Source organism: Kogia breviceps, chromosome 1 (genome assembly GCF_026419965.1).
Source record: "Kogia breviceps isolate mKogBre1 chromosome 1, mKogBre1 haplotype 1, whole genome shotgun sequence".
Classification (NCBI taxonomy): Eukaryota; Metazoa; Chordata; class Mammalia; order Artiodactyla; family Physeteridae; genus Kogia; species Kogia breviceps.
In genome coordinates, this window is record NC_081310.1 from 149,475,102 (window position 1) to 149,497,176 (window position 22,075).

Here is a 22,075-nt window from a genome sequence, read left to right on the forward strand (position 1 = left end):
CCTGAAAAGGGATTCATCTCAGAACAGAGAAGTCTAACTCATAAATTTAGAATTATGAAAATTCCATTATATTGCCCTTATTTTTTCTCAGGTCACAGCAGATTCAGCAAAACTTTATCATGGACCAGAATTTGGTTAACTTCTGACCTCTAGGACACAATGTAAACTTGGTTGGTATTCAAAGGTCTCTACATTTGGCCCCAAAGTACTCTTCCAACTTGGCTTCCTCCCTATATAAACCTCTTTTCCAACTATCCTGATTTACTCTTTCCCTCTCAAACATGTCTGGTATTTCCTGCTTTTGTGTAAATGGTTTTCTCCATCTCTAATGCCCTTCCACTCTGCTCAGCCAAATTCAATCCACCCTCCACATTGCAACTGAGTGTCTCATCTCTGTCTCTCTCTCCCTACAGCACTTACCTCATTATTATGGTGCTCTAAGCCACTTGTTTATCACTCACTGAACATCCATTTATACTGAGTATGCTGTCCACAAAGCTAACTATATCCTTCCCTGTTAAATTTTAAGTTTTCTGAGGACAGGGATTCAGACATTTTAGATTCTCCTTTGGAACTAACAAGTTGGATATTTCAATTTTTTTATGCCAAAATTGTGGGTGGCTCTCACAATAGATCATGTTGCTTTAAAAATGTTGCTTATATATCTTTTTATGACTATTAGGAAAGGCTTACGTTATATTAGAAAATAAGAATGATATAAAATTGCATATATTCTAAGACGATGTCTTTATAAAAAGAAAACATTCTAGGGAATTCCCTGGCTGTCTAGTGCTTAGGACTCCACACTTTCACTGCTGTGGCCCGGGTTCAGTTCCTGGTTGGGGAATTAAGATCCCACGAGCTGCACAGCAAGGCCAAAAAAAAAAAGAAGAAAAGAAAAGAAAAAAAAAACTTTCTAGGGCCTTCCCTGGTGGCACAGTGGTTAAGACTCCATGCATCCAATGCAGGGGGCCCAGGTTCGATCCCTGGCATGGGAACTAGATCCCACATGCATGCCGCAACTAAGATTTCACATGCCACAACTAAGGAACCCACCTGCCACGACTAAGACCTGGTGCAACCAAATAAACAAACAAAAAAGAAACCTTTTAAATGTATTTCCTATAGTTGTCTCAGGGTGGTCAAAGTCCAAGAGCTTTTTTGGGGGGGCGGAGTAATTATATTTCTATATTTTATATTATAGGCATGTATTATTTTCATAATGATTTTCATCATTTTGAAATATATATTTTTAAAATTGAAAATGTTGCTAGTGAACTTTTCCCTAGTCCTAAAGAAACTGGTTTTTTTTTAAGAAACATTATTTTTTTAAAGGAGGAAAGAGAAAGAGTAGTTGTATTCTTTGCCAGGCAAAGAGGGAACACAGGAGGCTAGCGCCTTCAAAAACTGTGCCAAGAAACATTTATTTTTAAATGTGACCACTACAGGACAATATCCAGGAATACCTTCCATTTTCCCATCTCCTACATTGTCCTTTCTCTAACTTTATCACCTAAATTCCTATTCACAGTTTGTTCATTAAGGGAAATTTCTTAATTAACCCCAAATGAATAAGTTACTCTTTAAAACTTTTTAACCTTGATATAACTCATTTTGCATAAGTCAGTCCTTAATTTACTCACACTCAAATTTTCTATTTTCTGGGAATCAATCTATTTTAGTCTACCTTTCCCTCTACCCAGTAGACTTCCAGAACATCTCATTTCTTTCCAGTTAGTATCTGCCTATGAAATATAAACTCAACCCAAAATAAACAAGCTGCAGAGGAGAAGTCTCCTGGAAAATATGATTTTGATGCATTCTAAAGTTGAATAGTATTTATTTTACTGCTACTATTATTTCTAATTTAACTCTCTCATACTATATACATAATTGAATTCACTTTCCATTCAAGAGGAAACCAGCTCTTGTCTCTCCATTGCAACATTCAGAAATGATGGATTTCCATGACTTTGAGAGCCAACAGGGGTTAGGCAAGCTCATAAAATAACACAGTCCTATGTGGAAAGTCCTCAGAAGAAAGGAAGACCATTTAAGATGATCTGGAAGGTCCTGCATGGTTGGCCCCTTCCTATCTCCAGCCCCTTCTTACACTGCCTTGCACTAAGCTCTCACACCAGGTAAATACCAGACATACTCCAAAGATGGAGTTTACCAGGGCTACCAGTAAAGCGTCTATTCCTCTCCCTGACACCTTCTGCCCTCTGCGGACTCCAATATCACCTCTCAAATTTCCCTTCAAGAACCACTGCCTATGGGAAGCCACTTGACTCCTTAGCCTTGGTCAAGGATCTTTACATACTCAAATATGAAACTCCTCTTTTTAGAAGTGCTCATCTCAATTTGTACTTACAGAACTATTAGTACCGAGTAACTGAGACATGAATGGACCACAAAAAGGTTGCAACATTGAAAATACACTAAAAACTACTGAATTGTACACCTTAAAATGGTGACATTTATGTCATGTGAATTATATCCCAATAATGACTTTTAAGTTAAAAAAAATTAAAAAGAAAATTTAGGCCAATCAAAGTTAAATAGGCTTTTTGTTCAGGGACTTCACAGTCTTAAAGAAGCTAATATTAAGTGACTCTAAGTCCAGGTTTACCCTGGATTGTCTAGGTTTGCCAGAATAGTCCTAGTTTATACCTGCTGTCTTAGTGTCATTATTAATGGCACACCCTCTCACCCCCAAAACTGTCCCAACTTGGACAATAAATTATATGATTACCCTAAGTATGTATAACCAATCTCCAAGAACAGGAGTTTCTCAAATATAGTTGACCATTGCTATGGCTCCTCAGAACAAACTTGAGGAAATGCTACATTAGATGATAGAATAATACAAAGTCATGGAAACCCATTATTTCTGAACTTTCAGCTGGGGAGACTATAACTCTGATCCCCTTGAATGGATAATGTGAATTCAAAAATATATTATTAACTGAGAAATTTTTTGTAATAGTTATGCTACTGCTGCTAGTTTTCTAACAGGCCAACAGTAATATAATGAATACTGTGCTTTTTAAATGAGTAATAAACTAAAGATCTGAAGTCAAATAGAAACAAAATACAAGTCTTGCACACAACCCTTAAAAAAATACAGCCCAGGCACAAGTGCAATGAGCTGGGGGGTGGGGGCGTGTCACATAGACTTGAGAGGGATTTTCATTGACAATAAGTGAAATAATCAACAGTGTGTTATGACCACCAAAAACGCTGTTGTAATATCAAGTTTAATAAACAATATAGGACTTCCCTGGTGGCGCAGTGATTAAGAATCCGCCTGCCAGTGCCAGGGACATGGGTTCGAGCCCTAGTCCAGGAAGATCCCACATGCTGCGGAGCGACTAAGCCTGGGCGCCACAACTAGTGAGCCTGTGCTCTAGAGCCCGCAAGCCACAACTGCTGTGCTCACACACCACAACTACTGAAACCCGTGGGCCTAGATCCCATGCTCCGCAACAAGAGAAGCCACCACAATAAGACTGCGCACTGCAATGAAGAGTAGCCCCCACTCGCTGCAACTAGAGAAAGCCCATGCGCAGCAATGAAGACCCAACACAGCCAAAAATAAATAAATAATAAACAAATTTTTTAAAAAAATTTTTAAATAAATAAACCATATAGTATGCAGAACGTGAATTTCAATATGCCTATCTTATTGATCAGACCATAGCTAAAATATCATGTTCAATTGGAGAGTGTGTGATGGAGTAGAAAGAACACTAGCTTTGCCATTGGACAGTCTTGGAATCACATCATGGTTCCAGCATTAATAGCTCTGTGACTATAGGTAAACCATTAAAACTCTGAAACTCAGCATTCTCATCTATAAAATGGACTAATGATACTACTAGCTAGACTGCTGCCACAAGTATATGTGAGAATACCTGCAAAAGGCCTAAAAACTGCATAGGAAGAGAAAATGTTAGCTGCTATTGTTAACTGTTTTGTATGACTTGTTTCTTATTCTCTTTATAATAATGTTTTCAGAATTGTCAGAAAAAAAATTAGCAAAACACAAAATGAACATCCTTCCTCACCTGCTAGCTATACTCCCTGGCTGCACTTCCTTCACGAAAATGTCGACTTCTCCCAGAGTTTGACCTCTGAAGGCCACCACACTGAATCCAAGGCCTCCAGTTGAGGGCCGTTCTATGTCTATATATTCGATTTGCCGGCCCTAATGAAGGGGGATTTAAAAAAAAAAAAAAAAAGTCAGTGAAGTTTATATTTAACCAACACACCCTTTCTGAAGAACTAAAGTTTCTATTTTGTGAATAGCCCCAAAATAACTTCTCCTAAGTCATTTCTAGAAAACCAAATAAATTCAGCATTTCAGTAATAAATTATTTATGGAAATCCTCTCACTTGATTATTTTCAGGAGAACATAAGAGGGCATGGGCAGTGTTCTGCAACCTCAGGGAATTGGAGAGGTACTTTCACACTTCATTCACAGTATGAGATGAATTCCTAGCTGGATGAAAATTCCTGAGAAAAATGTCTTTTCCCACACTAAATTCTAAATTACTTTGTACACAGAATTTCTCAAATTCTCTTGAAGCAAAATAAATTTTTAAACGAGGAAAATAAATTAGATTTATCAAAAATATACTAATGTTGAGCCCTAAGTCAGAAGAAGCTGCATTTTTTAGGGTTCTGTTTTTAATTCTATCATGATAAATTAATATTCCATTTTATTAGGTTAATTCAAAAGATTATAGAAAGGCCACCATTCAAATGGGTTTACCTGTGACAAACAAGTATTTTATTACTTTGGCTAATAATTGCACTTATGACATGAAAACATCATAAATGTAATCAACTAATAAAAGCATCATATAAAAATAATTATTAGTCAAATTAAGGATATAGAGCAGTAAGATCAAAAAAGGAATTAGGTATAGAACATTATTTAACTATTACACCTTAAACAGATTCTTTTTAACTTTCAAACTCAAGTTTCATTTTTTCAGATACTTGTTAGAAGGTATAGTGAACAAACAGAAAACTAACATCCAAAAATTCAGCTGTCTATTATTTAATTTTTAATAGGTATTAAGAATAAAATGGATTACTCTTTCAAATATTTCCCTAGATTTTCCAAATTATGTTAGTTCTAACTCCCATTAATTCTTTTTTACATAAAATTTAAAATAGTTTCAAAGGAGTTACATCACTTCTGGTAGACATATTAATTTTCCTCCTATGAGCAAAACCATAAGAATCTTTTTCCTTACAAGTGTACAGATGTGTCAAATTGGAGTCCGTGTCTTGAAAACTCTCCTCACCACACACATGGATATTTTCCTTATGTAATTTTAAACAAATAAATTTCCAACACATATATTAGAAAACAGTGTCAATTCCTCCTAACAATATAAAACCACAAGCAAACAAAACACAGACTAACACATTTTAAAGGCAAAAAGAGTGAGTGTAGGTTTCTTTTTTAACCTATGATAGGAGAAATAAAACTAAATATTCCCATGACAAGACATAACTTTACCTGAGCCATCTGTTGCATGACTGAGTTAAAATCTTCATTTCCCAAGTTTGGGGTCCAAGGAAACAACCCAGATACAGTCAAGTTATTAGAGGGCCTATGGGCATTCCCATTAGTAATGGCACCATCCGTAAATACCAATAAACCTTTCCTAGAAAAATCAAAGTTGGCTGAACAATCTGAGGGTAGATGGCTGAGCTGTTGGAGAAAAAAAAAGAAAATTATCAACAGAAACCTATAGACAAAAAATATTTCTATTTATTAAATATTATTTTTGTTCATCACATGAATAATGGCACGCTAAATACATACACACAAAAGAAATAAGATACAGATACATGAATCTGTGTTTATAAGGCTATAAATTTTTTATTTAGTATTACACAAAATGTTTAATTTGTTCTCATTTCCTGCCTTCTACGATTACCTCAAGTTAATAGCATGTTCAACAGCTTATTACACTTCAGATACACAGACACATTCAGTCATATAAACATGCATGTAAGACACTGAGCCCTTTTGCATTTATCTATACATTTCCATGTGGAGAGGCACAAAAGATCTGCAGGTGGTATATAACAAAAATAACTCAGTATTTATTAAGTGCTTGCTATAAGCAAAATACTATACCAAAACTCTTATGTAATATCTCATTTAATCCTTACAATAGCCTTAGGAGATATTATTTCATTTTGTGAACATAAGAACTGAGGCACACAGGGATTAAGTAACTTGCCCCAGGTTAGTAGCAGATGAATTTCAGAGCCACTTAAACACTAATTAAAAAAAAAAAAATTGGAGGAGACTCCAGTAATTATGGAAAAAGGAAAACAGAAGTTAATTTTTAAAATATCATTGGCTGAAATGAGTGCCAACACAATGGAACAAAGGCAACATCAAGAACAAATGTCAACAGGACTTCACAGAAAAAAATCAACACCCGTAGAAACTCTATGAAAACAATGACAGGAAAAATATCACGGGGATTTTACAGTTGAATGAATATGATATGATTATTTATATAACTGCAAACTATATAAATATAAAAGATTATTATCATGAAGAGACTGGTTAAGTCCACTCTTAGTCCAGTAACAATGATTGATTTGTAGCAATCTTTCCCAATTTCTATTCCTACCAACAGCATTCACTGCTGTGATGTACTCATTCCAAGATCCGAGAATACAGAAATCTAACCTTCAATATGGGGAGTGCTAAAATTCTGGTATAAATTTTGATCTAAAGACAGAAATTCACAGTAAGACATATGTGCAGAATTTAATCCTTAGTTAGTTATACAAAAATCACTTGCTAAATATTTATGGATAGGCATTTTGGTTTATCAGCAAAAAGCATTTTTTTCCAAATTTTAATTTTCACATAACAACTCTGTTACATTATCTTCAATTACATTTAAAATTCTGCCCAAATTTAATCTATAAGATAGCTACTATTCAAGTTCAGCTTCTAGAATAGATGATTTAAAATCAATTTGCCATCCCTGACCCCGAAAGAGAACAACCAAGAGGACAGTTAAAACTCTTAATTTATGTCACTCTAAGCAGAGGTGCTATGAGTCCTATAATTTTGAAGAAAATGTTGAGAATTCTCAAAGCATCTGACCTTTACATAAATAAGTACAAAAACCATATTCCAAAGCCAAACACAAAATTTATTACCAAAAATTTTAAACTATCCATGCCATGCTACCCACAGGTCACAAGTCCCAATACAGTCTCTTTGCTGAATTAAGGGTAGACAGTTTGCACCTATCTCCTTCTATATTTCTTTGCTGGTTTGAATATATCAACATGTAAAACCCTGAAGGGTAACTTACTTGCCCCTTCAGTTGCTTGATGGACTGTTGAAGAGTGAGTATCTGGTTGAAAAGAGGGCTCTTTAGTGTCTCATAAAACATAGAGAGCTTCTCATTCTGCGAAGTGTCACCCTTCTCCTGCAATTTTATTTTCAAGCGATCAAGAACTTGCAGGACCTGCAATTTATCTTGTTTGAAGAAGGATAATAAGAGTACAAGTTAAATCCCATCTTATATTCCATTTTTGAATAATTAATTTAGTGATAGAAGTATATATCTAGTTTACCTGTAGCAGGATTTTCAGGCATTTTGAATTATTGTCTTCAATCACTTTTAAAGAAACCTAAAGAAAAATTTTAAATTAAAAAAAAAGATTTACCATTAGTGTATACAAGTCTATAGCCCTATAGAAAAATTAAAGAAAACCTCAAGAACATTCTCCATCAAAAGACTTCACTCAGGGCTTCCCTGGTGCCACAGTGGTTAAGAATCCGCTTGCCAATACAGAGGACATGGGTTTGAGCCCTGATCCGGGAAGATCCCACATGTCGTGGAGCAACTAAGCCTGTGCACCACAACTACCGAGCCTACGCTCTAGAGCCTGTGAGCCACAACTACTGAAGCCCACGTGCTGCAACTACTGAAGACTGTGTGCCTAGAGCCCGTGCTCTGCAATGAGAAGACACCACAATGAGAAGCCCCAGCACCACAACAAAGAGTTGTCTCCGCTCACTGCAACCAGAGAAAGCCCGGGCACAGCAATGAGGACCCAACACAGCCACCGCCCCCCCAAAAAAAAACCCCACTTCATTCAGGAAATTCAGATTAAAAGCCACTACGCAGCCACTAAGATGGCTAAAAACCAAAACAACAGATAATACTAAGCACTGACAAAGATGTGAAGCAACTGGAACTCTTGATACGTTGCTAGTAGGAATGTAAAATGGCACAAACACTTTGAATAATTGTTTGGTAGTTTTTTGAAAGTTAAAACTACACTTACTATATGACCCAGCACTTCCACTCCTAAATACTTACCCAAGAGAAATGAAAATATATGCCTTGTTCAGGGAATTCCCTGGAGGTCCAGTGGTTAGGACTCCGCCCTTTCACTGCCAAGGGCCTGAGTTCAATCTCTGGTCAGGGAACTAAGATCCAGTAAGCCACAGGGTTTGGCCAAAAAAACAAAAGGAACAAAAAAAAACAAAAAAGAATGTTCACAGAATTTTTATTTATAAATGCCCAAAACTAGAAAAACCCAAATGTCTAATAACAGATGAATGGATAAATCAGTTATGGTATGTAAACATAATAAAATACACAGAAATAAAAAGGGAAAACATTACTGACATACAGAACATGGGTGAATCTAAAAAACAGTATGTTGAGGGAAAGAAAACAGACAAAATGTATGTAAGTTGTATGATTCCATTCATATGAAGTTGAATCTACAGTTATAGATTAGTTTACCTGGGCAGGGTGGAAAGGAGTTGACTGGGAAGACATTTGAGTGAGAATTTTGGGGTGATGGGAATGTTCTATGTTTTGAAAGGAGTATTGTTTACACAGATGTATACATTTGTCAAACTTCATTGAACTATATATTTTTAATTGTTTTATCATATGTAAGTATACTTTACTAAAGTTAATTTTTTTAAAAGGATTCTAGACTGGAAAGGAATATACAAATAAGGGATCAAGAAGATATTAGAGAGATTAGGGGAAAAAACCCTCAAACTAGTCGTCTGAGAGAGTCTCCAAAAGGTAATCACCCAATATAGCATTTTCCATGGATAATTTTTTTTTAATTGCAGTGATTTGCTGAAAACTAGCCTAAAATATAATCAAAACTCAAAAAGCTTGGACTTCCCTGGTGGCACAGTGGTTAAGAATCCACCTGCCAATGCAGGGGACACAGGTTCAAGCCCTGGTCTGGGAAGATCCCACATGCCACAGAGCAACTAAGCCCATGCACCACAACTGCTGAGCCTGCACTCGAGCTTGCCTGCCTAGAGCCCGTGCTCCGCAACAAGAGAAGTCACCGCAATGAGAAGCCTGCACACCACAATGAAGAGTAGCCCCCGCTCGCCGCAACTAAAGCTTGCATGCAGCAACAAAGACCCAACACAGCCAAAAATATATAAATCAATAAATTCATTTTTGAAAAACCTCGAAAAGCTAGCAAACCCTTTGCTGTGTCAAAAATGACACTTTCACAGTGGTCATTTTCACTAGTGGTACACTGTTATAATAAACCATCTAAGAAATATGAGCACTATACAGTCAAAATGTTAACATCATCCCTGGATACAGTTGCTAAACACAATCTTTATCTTCTAATTCAAGGTCATTAAGTAAGAAAGCATATTAAAAACCAGTAAGGAATGCCTTTGGCGTTGATAAAAGGTTCATGTATTCCATCAAAATATTCACGGGATTCCATGAGAACTACCAAAAGAACTGCTGAATAGAGCATCACAGAAACACTTCTGACGTGCTCAGCATCTCAACTGTGAAACCCTTAAAACTACCCATTGACAGGTAACTGTGAATAAAGGAAGGGCAATCACAATGGCACTGTCCTTTTCTGTAGCAGCACTAGCCTAAAACGACTGACAAGAGCAGTTTTGTGATCATTAATACATCAGCCTCTCTAAATCAAAGAAGTTAAGCTAAAACTATGAGGTGCTATTTTTTATTGTTAGATTGGCATTTTTTTCTAATAATAGACTGTACCCCAGATGTCACAGAAAAACAGGTGGGAATATAAATTTGCACATTCTTTTAGGAGAGCAACTGAGCTATATCTGTCAATATATTAAATTTATATTCTCTTCTACGCAGAATATCTCTTCTGAGTGTCTCTCCTAAAGAAGTATCTGCAAAAAGGCACACAGATGTGTGTACAAGCATATTTACTGCATTGTTTTTAATAACAAAACTCCTGGGAAAATTCAACTATCAAACGTAATCAGTCATTAAAATAATAAAGTTGGTCGGAAAGTACTGAAACAGGAATGGGTAGGAAACGGTTAACAGCAAGCCTGTGGCTCAATCCTTGAGCTGGGGATTCCCAGCTTGATACCAGACCTCCATGCAAACAAGCTAAAGGTTTTTAATAGATAACAGAGTCCTCATTTTAAAATGTCAGGAAATACCTGATCTATCTTAATTGCTTTTGTAAATAATCTGAGAACATATGGATTTATAGAGCTTGGCTGGCTGGAACATGGGAGGTAATCACAAAGACATTTTCTTTTTGGGTAACTAATGGAGTACAAACCTTGGGACTCCCCAAACAGAAGAGGCTTCCTTTAAGAAAATGTTTCTGTATATACTGTTCACAACTTGTCTGATAACCCAAAACAAACAAACAAAAATGTGTCCCAAGGTTGAATTTTGCTCCTGTAAACACACCAAAAATCACAGTAAAAGTCTGTTATGAATATGATTATAAGTGACTTAACATCAGTCTATATATAAGTAGGTATTTTAAGCATGCTGATAATATGTCCTAATATGAGAAAGTGACATTCTTTGGAAGCTGTTTCTACCGGCTGAGGGCCCCTCCGGCAAGGAATGTTGGTGCCTAGCTCCTGTGTTAGCCTCCTGCCTGTAACATTCAAGTCATGACTAAGGATGGTGTTGGGTAAGATCTCTCATTTACAGGATGCTTTGGCAATTCAAACCTTTGTGTTAATTATCTAATATACACAACCAAACAGGGAAGACAGCAAGTTTCAGGATATATGAATTATTTGCCCCTTTTTGCAAGGAAAAAAATACATATTTGTGTCTGCATAGGTTTCTAGATTTAGAAAGACAGTCAATTTAATAATACTGCTAACTTACAGGAAGTGGAAGTGGGGATGGGGAAATAAAAAATTAGACCTTTACTTTGTAGATACTAGTGTTGTTTGAATTTTATTTAAAAAGCATGTATTATGTTTATAACTTGAAAGGTAAAAGGGACAAAAAGATAATGGCTAAAGATGGCCTAATGAGAGAGCAAGACACCTATACAGCAAGATAATGACAACACAATAGGATAATTATATTGTAAGGCACATACATACAATGGCAAAGGTGTGTACCATGTGCTCAGAGAAATCATAAAAGCAGAGTGACTCCCCTGCCTGGGGAAGTTTGGGAATGCTGGAATGAGAACACAGTAGAGACCTCTCTCATAAAAGAAAAAGAATGGAGTGTAAAAGCAAAGTGACCATTTGTCCTCATTTGCCTAAAATAGTCTCAGATTACCCAGCATCATTATTAATAGTGCTCCACTTCACTCTCAACAGTGTTCTGGTTTGAATGACATATAGAGCTGCCCTAAGTTAGTGCTTCTCAAATTTTAGTGTGCATCAGAATCACCTTGAGGACTTGCTAAAACACAAATTGCAGGGCCCACTCCCAATGTTTCTGATTCTGTACGTCTAAGGTGAACCCTGAGAACCTCATCTCTAACAAAGCTCCCCTGTGATCCTGGTGCAGCTAGTCTAGAGACCACAATTTGAGAACTGCTGCATAAAGGTGTAAAAGTGCACGACTGTCAGTGAAACTAGTAACTAGCTCTAAATGAACTGTTATAAGGTCTCTAAAAGCAACAGTAAGGGCAAAAAAGTAATTTAGACCAGTGTTACTACAAGTGTGGACTGTGGATTGATGCTTGACCCACAAAAAGATAAGTACCAAAACTGGGAATAAGCACTTAGAAATCGTGGAATGCGGCAGAGTCATGTAGATCTATTAAATTTAGTAATACAAAACACAACTTACATTATACTTATTTTTGTAATTTCATTTTTCCAACAATTCATTTTTCTAATAATTTTATAAAAATGTCAGTCCTTGAAAGACTGAGAGAGGGGAACCATAATCTTTTACCACCGATAGTTTGAGAAACACTGGTTTAGACAGACTATTTTGAGAGGGTTCTTATAAATAACGCTAAGTAGACTGATCTTTATCCTGTAAGCAGCAGGAAGTAATCAAAGGCTTTTAAGTAGGGAAGTATTGAGTCCAGATTTCTATTTTAAAAGGTGGGACTTCCCTGGTGGTACAGTGGCTGAGAATCTGCCTGCCAACGCAGGGGACACGGGTTCGAGCCCTGGTCTGGGAAGATCCCACATGCCGTGGAGCAACGAGGCCCGTGAGCCACAAACACTGAGCCTACGCGTCTGGAGCCTGTGCTCCACAGCAAGAGAGGCCGCAATAGTGAGAGGCCCCTGCTTGCCACAACTAGAGAAAGCCCTCGCACAGAAACGAAGACCCAACACAGCCAAAAATAAATAAATTAATTAATAATAATTAAAAATGAATATCTGCTTATAAAAAAAACAAAATGCAAATTGTTTAAAAAAAATAAAAAGGTGATTCTGGTAACAGGATAGATTAGTGGCCTTTAAACATTTTTAAACACATTCCTATCAGTAAAAATGTATGTTGACCACTCACCTTACTTTTTATAATTATAAACATATTAATATATTTATATGTCATGTGTTTTAAAACATATATAAAATAGAAACATCATGAGGGTAAGGTAAAAACTAAAAAGTAAGATTTTACTGTCATTCTCCTACTCTCCCAGTAGATTGTCCTGCACATTTTGGAAACCATGGTAGTAGATGTCTCTCAGTAAGGGTTAAGGTTAGAAACTGGTTGGCCATCCAACCCTATGACTCATATTTAATAAAAGCTAAACTATGTGCACAAAGCAGGCCTGGAAAAGTACTACAATTTCACAGCGTTGGGTAATATCTTAGGGAAGGGCACTAAGGCTTTCAGAGTATATGAGGACAGGAGAAGAAATACAATTAACTCTATAGCTGAACATCCAGGAAGTAGCATGTACACTAAAAGGAACCGATGTTTCACTCATTTTATGGTCATAGGAAATCTTCAACCAAACAATTTTGACCTGTTTGGCCTCGCTAAGAAACTAACAGGGCTTACACAGCAAGGAATTTCAAGTTTGTTTAAACATGGTAAAGCTGAGTCTACCTTGTCATAGATAGGCTACCTACAATCAGTCAGAGCCTAGACATTAAAATGCCACAGTGTGCCGCTGTCCTCATAGTTGCACAGCCTCCAGAGAACCAGTAGTTTTTTATGTTTAACAGCTTCTACTCCATCATTGATCAAGGAGTTTGTGCCATGAATTTTTCATGTCTGGTTCATTGTGGTATTTGATTGAAGGAAATTATTATAATACTGTGGCTTTTAAAAAATACCCATGCCCTTAGCCATCACCAATTAATGCAATATTTGAGAAAAGCTGATGCAAAGTTAGAAATTTAAGTTGATTCAAATTTCTAGGTGGAGGAAACTTATTGAAAAGATTTATTAACCTCCTCAGTTCAAGAATGTAAGGCCAATTAAGGATCCTGAGAAACACTCTTCAGACTCCCAGTAGCACACAAAAATATAACTCCCTAAGACATCTTATGTTTCTTTCTTGAACTGAACAAGATACCTTATACCTTGAAAATTTGGTTTAACAAGACATCTTATACTTCTATCTTAAAAAATTGAGAGAAAAGGTTACTGGCAATCTGTTTGAGGAAGTACAGGTAGTCAGCCTGTAAATGCAGGTGTGAATTGGGCAGATCACAATTAGACTGCATGTAACTCCTCAATGGCAATTCCCCAGAGCTCAAGGGAACTAGGGACTCAGAACAATCTAAATGCTATTAACTGTAGATAAAGTCATGATTTCAGAACTTATTCAAAAATTGAAGTCCATGAACAACTTTAAATTTATTTTGCTTCCTTTGGAGTGCAAAGCTCAGATTGTGTTTAGTTACCATGGCTTTGTCCTCAAAGCTCAGCATTTATGAGGTACTGATTAAATGGAACAAACTCACCTTGCCAGAGAGTAATGGTGGCTCTTCACTCAAACTACACATAAACACATCTGCTGTCACCCTAATGTATAGTCAAGACAGGTGTCCTGGCCTTGTGTCCCTATCAAATGGCAAGGCCTTTTCTAAACCCCTTAGATGTAAAAAATACTATATTTTTGGCTGCTGTCAAAACACTGTACTCCTGGAATTTTGGAAAAAAGATATATATAAATTCCAAAACCATCCTGATATTTTGGGACCATGTGCCTAAGCCATAGGCAACTTTTAAGTCCACTTAATGTTGGACATTCAGGACATCAAAGCTGAAAGATACCATGTTAAACTCAGAATCAGAACTGAAAATTGAGTCACTTCATCAGAATAATCCAATTAGCTAAATACTAATTTTTCTCATTGAACTATTCAAAGTTAACCAATGCATATCAGTTTCTGCCTGTAACTTGGCCACTGTGTATGAACAAAGTTAAACGGTTTTATGATATGCTCTTGTATTCCTGTTGGTGGCAGTTTTCTCCAATGATCAGCAAAAAATACAAATCTGGCAATTTTCACACTTGGGGATCTCTGATGTGTAGCCAGTCACTCACTGAATGAACCAGGCATTCATACTCCTCACTAATGATTAGTTTCCACTTCTGATATTCTGTTCAATTCTCCCCACATTGCAGACTGTGTGCCCTTGGCTTCTCTCCAGAGTAGAGTCATGCCACTTTTGGCATGCTTGTGATATTCAAAACAATCCTAACAAATTGCAAAATAGGCCAAACTATGCTTTGGACACCCTTCCCACTAATGTTCACCATTCTTCCTTCTCTTGGTCTTTCCTCAAAATCCATTTTATCTGTCACTAATTCAAGTAACTAGTTTTGGTGTCTACTGTGAGCATTGCAGGATCATTCTGTATAATATCTCATTTATCTTCTTAACAAATGTATAACCTCCATTTCACAAATGCATTAAACTTCTTACAATTTCAAAAACACAATGGGGAAAGCACTTTGAAAATGGTAATGACAGGAACTGAGTGAAATTAATTAATTAATTTCATCTTGGGGGGAGGGACGTCAACGGTTGAAGACATTTTTAGCAGGTAACTACTTTAAAAATGAGAGTCAGATATTACAAATTTTCAATCGAGAGGGAATGAATGTTTGTAAACCTGTCAACATCTATCTACTTAACTCATCTTCCTCTTCTACCACACTCTGCCCTGGAGCTTCAAGTTCCAGAAAATAATACAGAGAGGGACTGCCTTTCTCAAGGCAGAAGCCTTACCCAGCCCCAATTACCAACGTCACGCCCATCAATTAAAGGCTAAAGCTAAATGAAAACAGGACAGTCCCTGAAAGGCTGCAGACCTGGGCTTCAAAGCTATCTACCAACCAGACACTGTGGGCACAGCATCAAAGCAAAGAACAAGACCAGTTTGGTTTTGTTCTTTTAAGAGTAAGATCAACATTAGAGAATGCTCATTTCACAGAGCTTTTACTAACTTCATTCAATCACAAGGCAGCTTCACAAATGCATGCAATCAATATAGACAGAATTCAAATCTGAAATTCTTAAAACACACTATCTTTGTTTACAATATTATTGTTTGGCAAGTTTTTAAAATATATAAATGGTAATTATACTGTATACTTATCCTTCAGCAATTTTAACTCAACTTTACATTTTTAAGATTTATTCATGATGACATACACAGCTAATCTCCTGTTGATGAGCATTTCCTATTGGTCACTAACACAAAAACAGGATTAGAACTAAATATCTACTTTGATAACCAACTTTTTTCCAGTTGGTTCAATAACCAATTCTTGAAATATGGGAGAATCTATAGCTTGCGAGCTTTGAAATCATAGAGAGATGGGTTCTACTCCTGGGACCAGCTCTGTGTTGCTGTAGTCAATTGTTTAAATCTCCCTATATTTCAGTTACCTCATTTATAAAATAGTTAATTAAAAATATTAAATATTTACAGTTGAAAGAACTAAATAAGATATAAAGCAGCCTGGCACACGGGGAACATGCAATAAATGGTAGCTACTATTATCATTAATACTCTTCAATCAAAATTATTTAAGATATTTTGGGGCTTTGGGCTTCCCTGGTGGCGCAGTGGTTGAGAATCTGCCTGCTAATGCAGGGGACACGGGTTCGAGCCCTGGTCTGGGAGATCCCACATGCCACGGAGCAACTGGGCCCGTGAGCCACAACCACTGAGCCTGCACGTCTGGAGCCTGTGCTCCGCAACGAGAGGCCACAATAGTGAGAGGCCCACACACCGCGATGAAGAGTGGCCCCCGCTTGCCACAACTAGAGAAAGCCCTCGCACAGAAATGAAGACCCAACACAGCAAAAATAAATTAATTAATTAACAAACTCCTACCCCCAACATGTTCTTTAAAAAAAAAAAAAAAAAAAAGATACTTGGGAGCTTCAAAAAAGCTAATAATTATTTTAGCAGAGAATTTTCCTTTGTAATCGATAGTGGTTGCTTCTCAAAAGACTGAACAACAAATATTTCACCAGTGCAATGAATACAAGGGAGGTGGGAGTGGGGAGGCCTGTAGCTGGGAGTTTTTTTAAAACAAAATTGGTTTATAAATAGAAATGTAAGGGATTCAGTAAACCAAACCCTCTTAAGGATAAACATACACTGAATCCTAACCCAGTGCTATTCAAGAGAAATAAAATGTGAGCCACATATGTAATTTAAAATATTTCTAGTAGCCACATGAAAAGTAAAAAGAAACAAGTAAAATTAATTTAAATAATATATTTTAATTATCCTTATATAAACTATCATTTCAATATGTAAGTAATATAAAAAATAACAAGGTATTTAGGTTTTTACACTAAATCTTCAAAATTTGATGTGTAATTTACATTTACAGCACACCTCAATCCCAACTAGCCCTATTTCAAATGCCTAGTCACTGGGGCAACTGGCTAACCATGTTGACAGTGCAGTTTTAACCTAGGCCTTTTCACAAAGAGCCCTGCACAGTGTTTTTAGCAAAGACTTCTGTTTATCAGCTAATGCAGCCTCTATGCCTTTTATCAAAGTAACTATCAGTATGAGACCATTCCCAAATCTGAGTTCTTCCCAATAAAAACAGCAAAGCTCCTTAGTTTTATCAGAATTAAACATTTCAGTGAACGAGCAAAAAGTGGGCGAAGAGTGACTTACAGATTGCAAGACTCATCCTTGAACATTATTTCATTTCGACTTCCCCAAACTCAGTGAGGTAGATCATTTACAAATGGGAAAACAGAAGCAGAGTCAAGTGACTTGCCAAGAGTTACACAGTAGGTGGACCCAATCCCATGTCTCCAAACTCCACAGGCTACAAAACTGTACAAATGCAAAAAATAAGCAGGCTTTCCATCTTCTCTCTCCATTTGCACCAGAACTTAGAATGAACACTTTGAAAAAAGGCATCGAAGTCTACTAAAAAACATCAAAGTATGGGGGGAAAAAAACAGAGCAATGGTCAGGCGATGACAAAAATTAAGGTGGAATAGTCCTGTTTCTCAAAATTTTACTCTACTACCAAGGTGAGCAAAATCTTTAAGTAAACAAATTAAACCCCACTTTAGTTTCCCCAAACTAATGTATTTTTGTTAAAGTTTAACAAAGCAAGGAAATTCAGACTGCTTGGTTGTTTAGTTTAAGGATAATTATTAAGTGCTTTTAAATAAAAATGCAATTACAAGGATTACTGAATGTGGAGCCTCTGTCTCAATCACAAGGTTGTAAAAGTGAACTGGGCTTCCCTGGTGGCGCAGTGGTTGAGAGTCTGCCTGCTAACGCAGGTGATACGGGTTCGTGTCCCGTTCCGGGAAGATCCCACATGCCGCGGAGCGGCTGGGCCCGTGAGCCATGGCCGCTGAGCCTGCGCGTCCGGAGCTTGGGCTCCGCGACGGGAGAGGCCACAACAGTGAGAGGCCCACGTACCGCAAAAAAAAATAAAATAAAAATAAAAAAATAAAAGTGAACTCATCATGGGAAAATATACAGGTTTTTCTTTTTAAGAATACTAACTGAAAGGCAAGATACCATAATTTTATTAGTGATTATTTTCAATGGTAGGTGGGTCTGGGTGTGCTTTTAGCTCCTTTTCTGGAAATTCTCTCCAATTTTTCTACAATGAATATGTTAGTTTTATAGTTATAAAAAATATGAATACATGACTTGAACTTATTAAAGCATCTTTAAACACAAATGAGGGATTAATACAATTTACTTTCAACCTTAAACACAACTATTATTGATATACCAAGCTCACCTTATGTGACCGTTAACAGGACCTCAATGAGCAAAGGGCAAATGTCTTCAGAACGCAGTTTACAAATTCTATCTGTAAAGTACCTTCCAGCTCCGTTATTTATTAACTTTCTAATTATTTTAAATTTTGAACTCTCCTTATAAAGGTTGTTAGCGGCCTAGAAACGTCAAGCTCATTTCAGCTAAAAGCCCCGACCTCACCTTTTTCTGATACTGCAAAATGAACCAATTTGAGTTTTTACCTCCGTTCCTCCTTAGCTTTACTTTTAAAGTTATGCTTAAATGAATTAGCAACCAATAGGAGCTTAGACGGCCTAGAAGTAGTATTACCATCCTCGGTGTAACAGATTTTCCTTCTAAGTCTCCAGAAGTCTTCCTTGTTCTTTTAAGAAACACTTGTTTATTGCGCACCTACCCATGGCCAGACTCTCAATGCAGCTGAGAAGCAGCATAGGGAAATAAGGTCCTTAAAGGCCACCCTCCCAATCGCGCAAACCAGTAAACAACTAATTCGAATCCAGAGTGATAAGAGCCATCTGGAGATAATGTCAAACTGCCAAGAGAACACTCCAGGGGAAGATTAATTCGGCCTGCTAGGTGTCCCAGGAGGGCTGAGGCGCTTTGGAGGGGGTGGGGGGAAAGGATTTGAAAACGCTTTCCTGAGCTTGACATAAAGCAGGAATCCAGCGATTTCCCCAAAGCCTGGAGCCAGAGCACTCTCCGTCTGGTCCTCCCCATCTACAAAGTGAGGCTAGCAGAGCCCAGGCCTGACCGTCGGCCTGGGAACTCGTCTACGTGACCACCAGGCTCCCAGATGGGGTCGGGGCCAAGTGGCCCCTCAGCTGGGATCTGAGTACCCCCTCCTCCAGGACCCCGAACAGGCCACCACCTGTTCACTCCTTTCACCGTCACCAGTTGGGGAAAGACTCCGCCCAGCTCTAGGGGCGAAGCACAGGCACCCACTTGGGTGCAAAGTTTGATCCAGGCCACTCCCGGTACAGACCCGGGCCGAGATTTGAGTGCCGCCAGGGCCTGCCGCGGAGGCGCGGCTCCGTGGCCCGCGGCCTCCGGCAAGCCCTGCACCGAGGGGCGGGGACCACGGCGGGGTCACCGGGCCCGACGCAGACGAACGGCGCCCCGCACCCTCCGCGAGCGCCCGGCGGCGTCCTGGGTCTTCAGTGCCCACTCCTCCCGGAGGGCGGGCGGGGAGCGCGCCGGGGCAGCGGCGTAGGCTCCGGACGCGGAGCGAGGGGTCCCCGCCGCACAGCGCACGCCCAGCCCCCTGCTTTACCTGGTCGGGCGGCGGCGCCGGTGGGAACCCGGAGCGGGCGGGCGGGCGGACTCGGCGTCAGCCCTCCCTCACCTGGGCGGAAGTGAGAGGCCCACGAGTACTGCGCCTCACCTGGCAGGCCCTCCCCTCCCTCCTACCCTCTCCGACGGGGCGGGGCGCCGAGGTGGCGCGGGAGGGGCGGGCGGAGGAACCCGGGGCCGCGGGAGGCCGACTCTGGGAGGGGAACGCGGGGGCGATGGGCTTCTCTACTTCATGCAGGTAAAGTTCTACTGGGCGAGGGAAGGTTAAAGAGGCAGAAAAAGGTGGGATCTGAGGGCCAAGTGGGCAGACGAAAAGCCAAGTGGTGGGGAGATCCGGCTGGACAGGTGTAGGATGGCTGGGCAGAGAGGAGACCTGAAATCATGGAAATTGAAGGAGGACATTGATGAAAGGATTTCGTCAAATCTGCTTGGTCCCTCTTTGTCTCTTACCTTTCCCGTTCTGTCATCCCTCCTTGTGTCGTGTTCATCCGCTGACCCCACATTAAATTCTAAGTATAACCGGGGGTTATTTTTTGCTCATTTAGTTGAGGAAAGGAAAGAAACCAATCTAGCAGTATTTGCCTGCGATATGCCGGGCGCTAGCTTATATACATTACCTCATTTGCCCTGTGAGAAAACCGATGAAGAAACTGCGCACCTACGGGTTAAGTAATTTGCCCAAAATTTTGGGACCCAGATGGGATCTTCTGACTATAAGTCCAGTGTTGACGTCCCTAGATGTTTTTTGTTTGTTTGTTTGTTTTTTGTGGTACGGGGGCCTCTCAATGTTGTGGCTTCTCCCGTTGCGGAGCACAGGCTCCGGATGGCGCAGGCCCAGCGGCCATGGCTCACGGGCCTAGCCGCTCTGCGGCATGTGGGATCTTCCCGGACCGGGGCACGAACCCTGTCTCCTGCATTGGCAGGCGGACTCTCAACCGCTGCGCCACCAGGGAAGCCCTTCCCTATATGTTTTAACATTTTTGTTCTTGATATCATAACTTGACTTTGAGAAAGATTGTGTAGAACCTACAACAGCTTTATTCTACTCTCTCTAATGTAACTAACTAGAATTTTGATGATAGGCGTTTTATTTTGTCTAATACAGTCCACACATTAACGGTACACAGAATCAATCTTCAGGTATGTGTTCATTAAATAAATCTAGTATTTGTTAAGCACTGTGATTGACTTTTTAAAATATTAAATATGGGGGATACCGGTCCTCAAAGAAGATGGTATGTACAAGACAGCTGCAATGTAAGGACATCTGTTTTAAGATCATGCACTTGATACCTCTTAGTGTTATCGTTAGTTGTTTTTTTGTTTGCTTGTTTTTAAGAAATTATCACTTGTTAGGCCTGGTAAAAGGATACACAGGATACAAAATTTCAGCATGGTCTCTGTCTCTTAAGAATGAACATGGGCTTCCCTGGTGGCGCAGTGGTTGAGAATCCGCCTGCCAATGAAGGGGACACGGGTTCGTGCCCCGGTCCGGGAAGATCCCACATGCCGTGCAGCGGCTGGGCCCGTGAGCCATGGCAACTGAGCCTGCGCTCCGCAACGGGAGAGGCCACAATAGTGAGAGGCCCGCATACCGCAAAAAAAAAAAAAAAAAAAAAGAATGAACAAACTATTGAAGGAAATAAACTTACACAACAATTTAAATTACCAAATATGTATAATGAAGCTAGAACTTTCAGAAAATAGAGATCTATTATGCTTGTTGAAAGGATCTCTTAGGATTTAAACAGGTCTAACAGGTGTTTGGGATTTGCTTAAGGTAAAATGGAGAAGGAAATGCTTCCTAAATTGGGGTGGGAGGGAGAGGGGCAGCATACAGGTGGAGACCAGTTATCTCAAAGCATCACCTTGCAAACATAGAGTAAGGTCTCTTCTTACTCTAACCTTTGATGATGGTCATGAACATATTCCCCCTTTCTCAAAAAATAATGTGACTTTGGGGAATTCCCTGGCAGTCCAGTGGTTAGGACTTGGCGCTTTCACTGCAGTGGCCTACTTTGATCCCTGGTTGGGGAACTAAGATCCCACAGGCTAAGTGGCTTGGGCAAAAATAATAACAACAAGAACAATGTGACTTTTAATTGACTGTGAAACAAAGTTCAAACTCCTTTTCTTGGTATCCAAGGCCCTCTAAACTCTCTCCTTGCTGCCTCTTCAACCTACTCTTCCATTTCACTCTCCAAGATCTGACGCTGGCCAAATGGTCTGGTCTACTCTATGCCCTTGGAATAAC

At 39.0% G+C, this 22,075-nt stretch overlaps 1 protein-coding gene across 3 annotated transcripts in view; it reads right to left on the bottom strand.

The window, feature by feature from the left end:
• PATJ (PATJ crumbs cell polarity complex component) overlaps positions 1-19,948 on the bottom strand; it is a 353,889-nt gene extending 333,941 nt beyond the window's left edge. For all 3 annotated transcript variants that reach the window (XM_067006873.1, XM_067006872.1, XM_059083193.2), the window contains exons 1-5: positions 19,802-19,948; positions 7,637-7,693; positions 7,372-7,538; positions 5,538-5,732; positions 4,071-4,210 (exon numbers count right to left, since the gene is read on the bottom strand). In XM_067006873.1, the coding sequence (XP_066862974.1) occupies positions 4,071-4,210; positions 5,538-5,732; positions 7,372-7,538; positions 7,637-7,658 (524 nt within the window). In that variant the 5' untranslated portion in view covers positions 7,659-7,693; positions 19,802-19,948. The remainder of the gene's footprint in view (positions 1-4,070; positions 4,211-5,537; positions 5,733-7,371; positions 7,539-7,636; positions 7,694-19,801) is intronic.
• Positions 19,949-22,075: the final 2,127 nt, after the last annotated feature.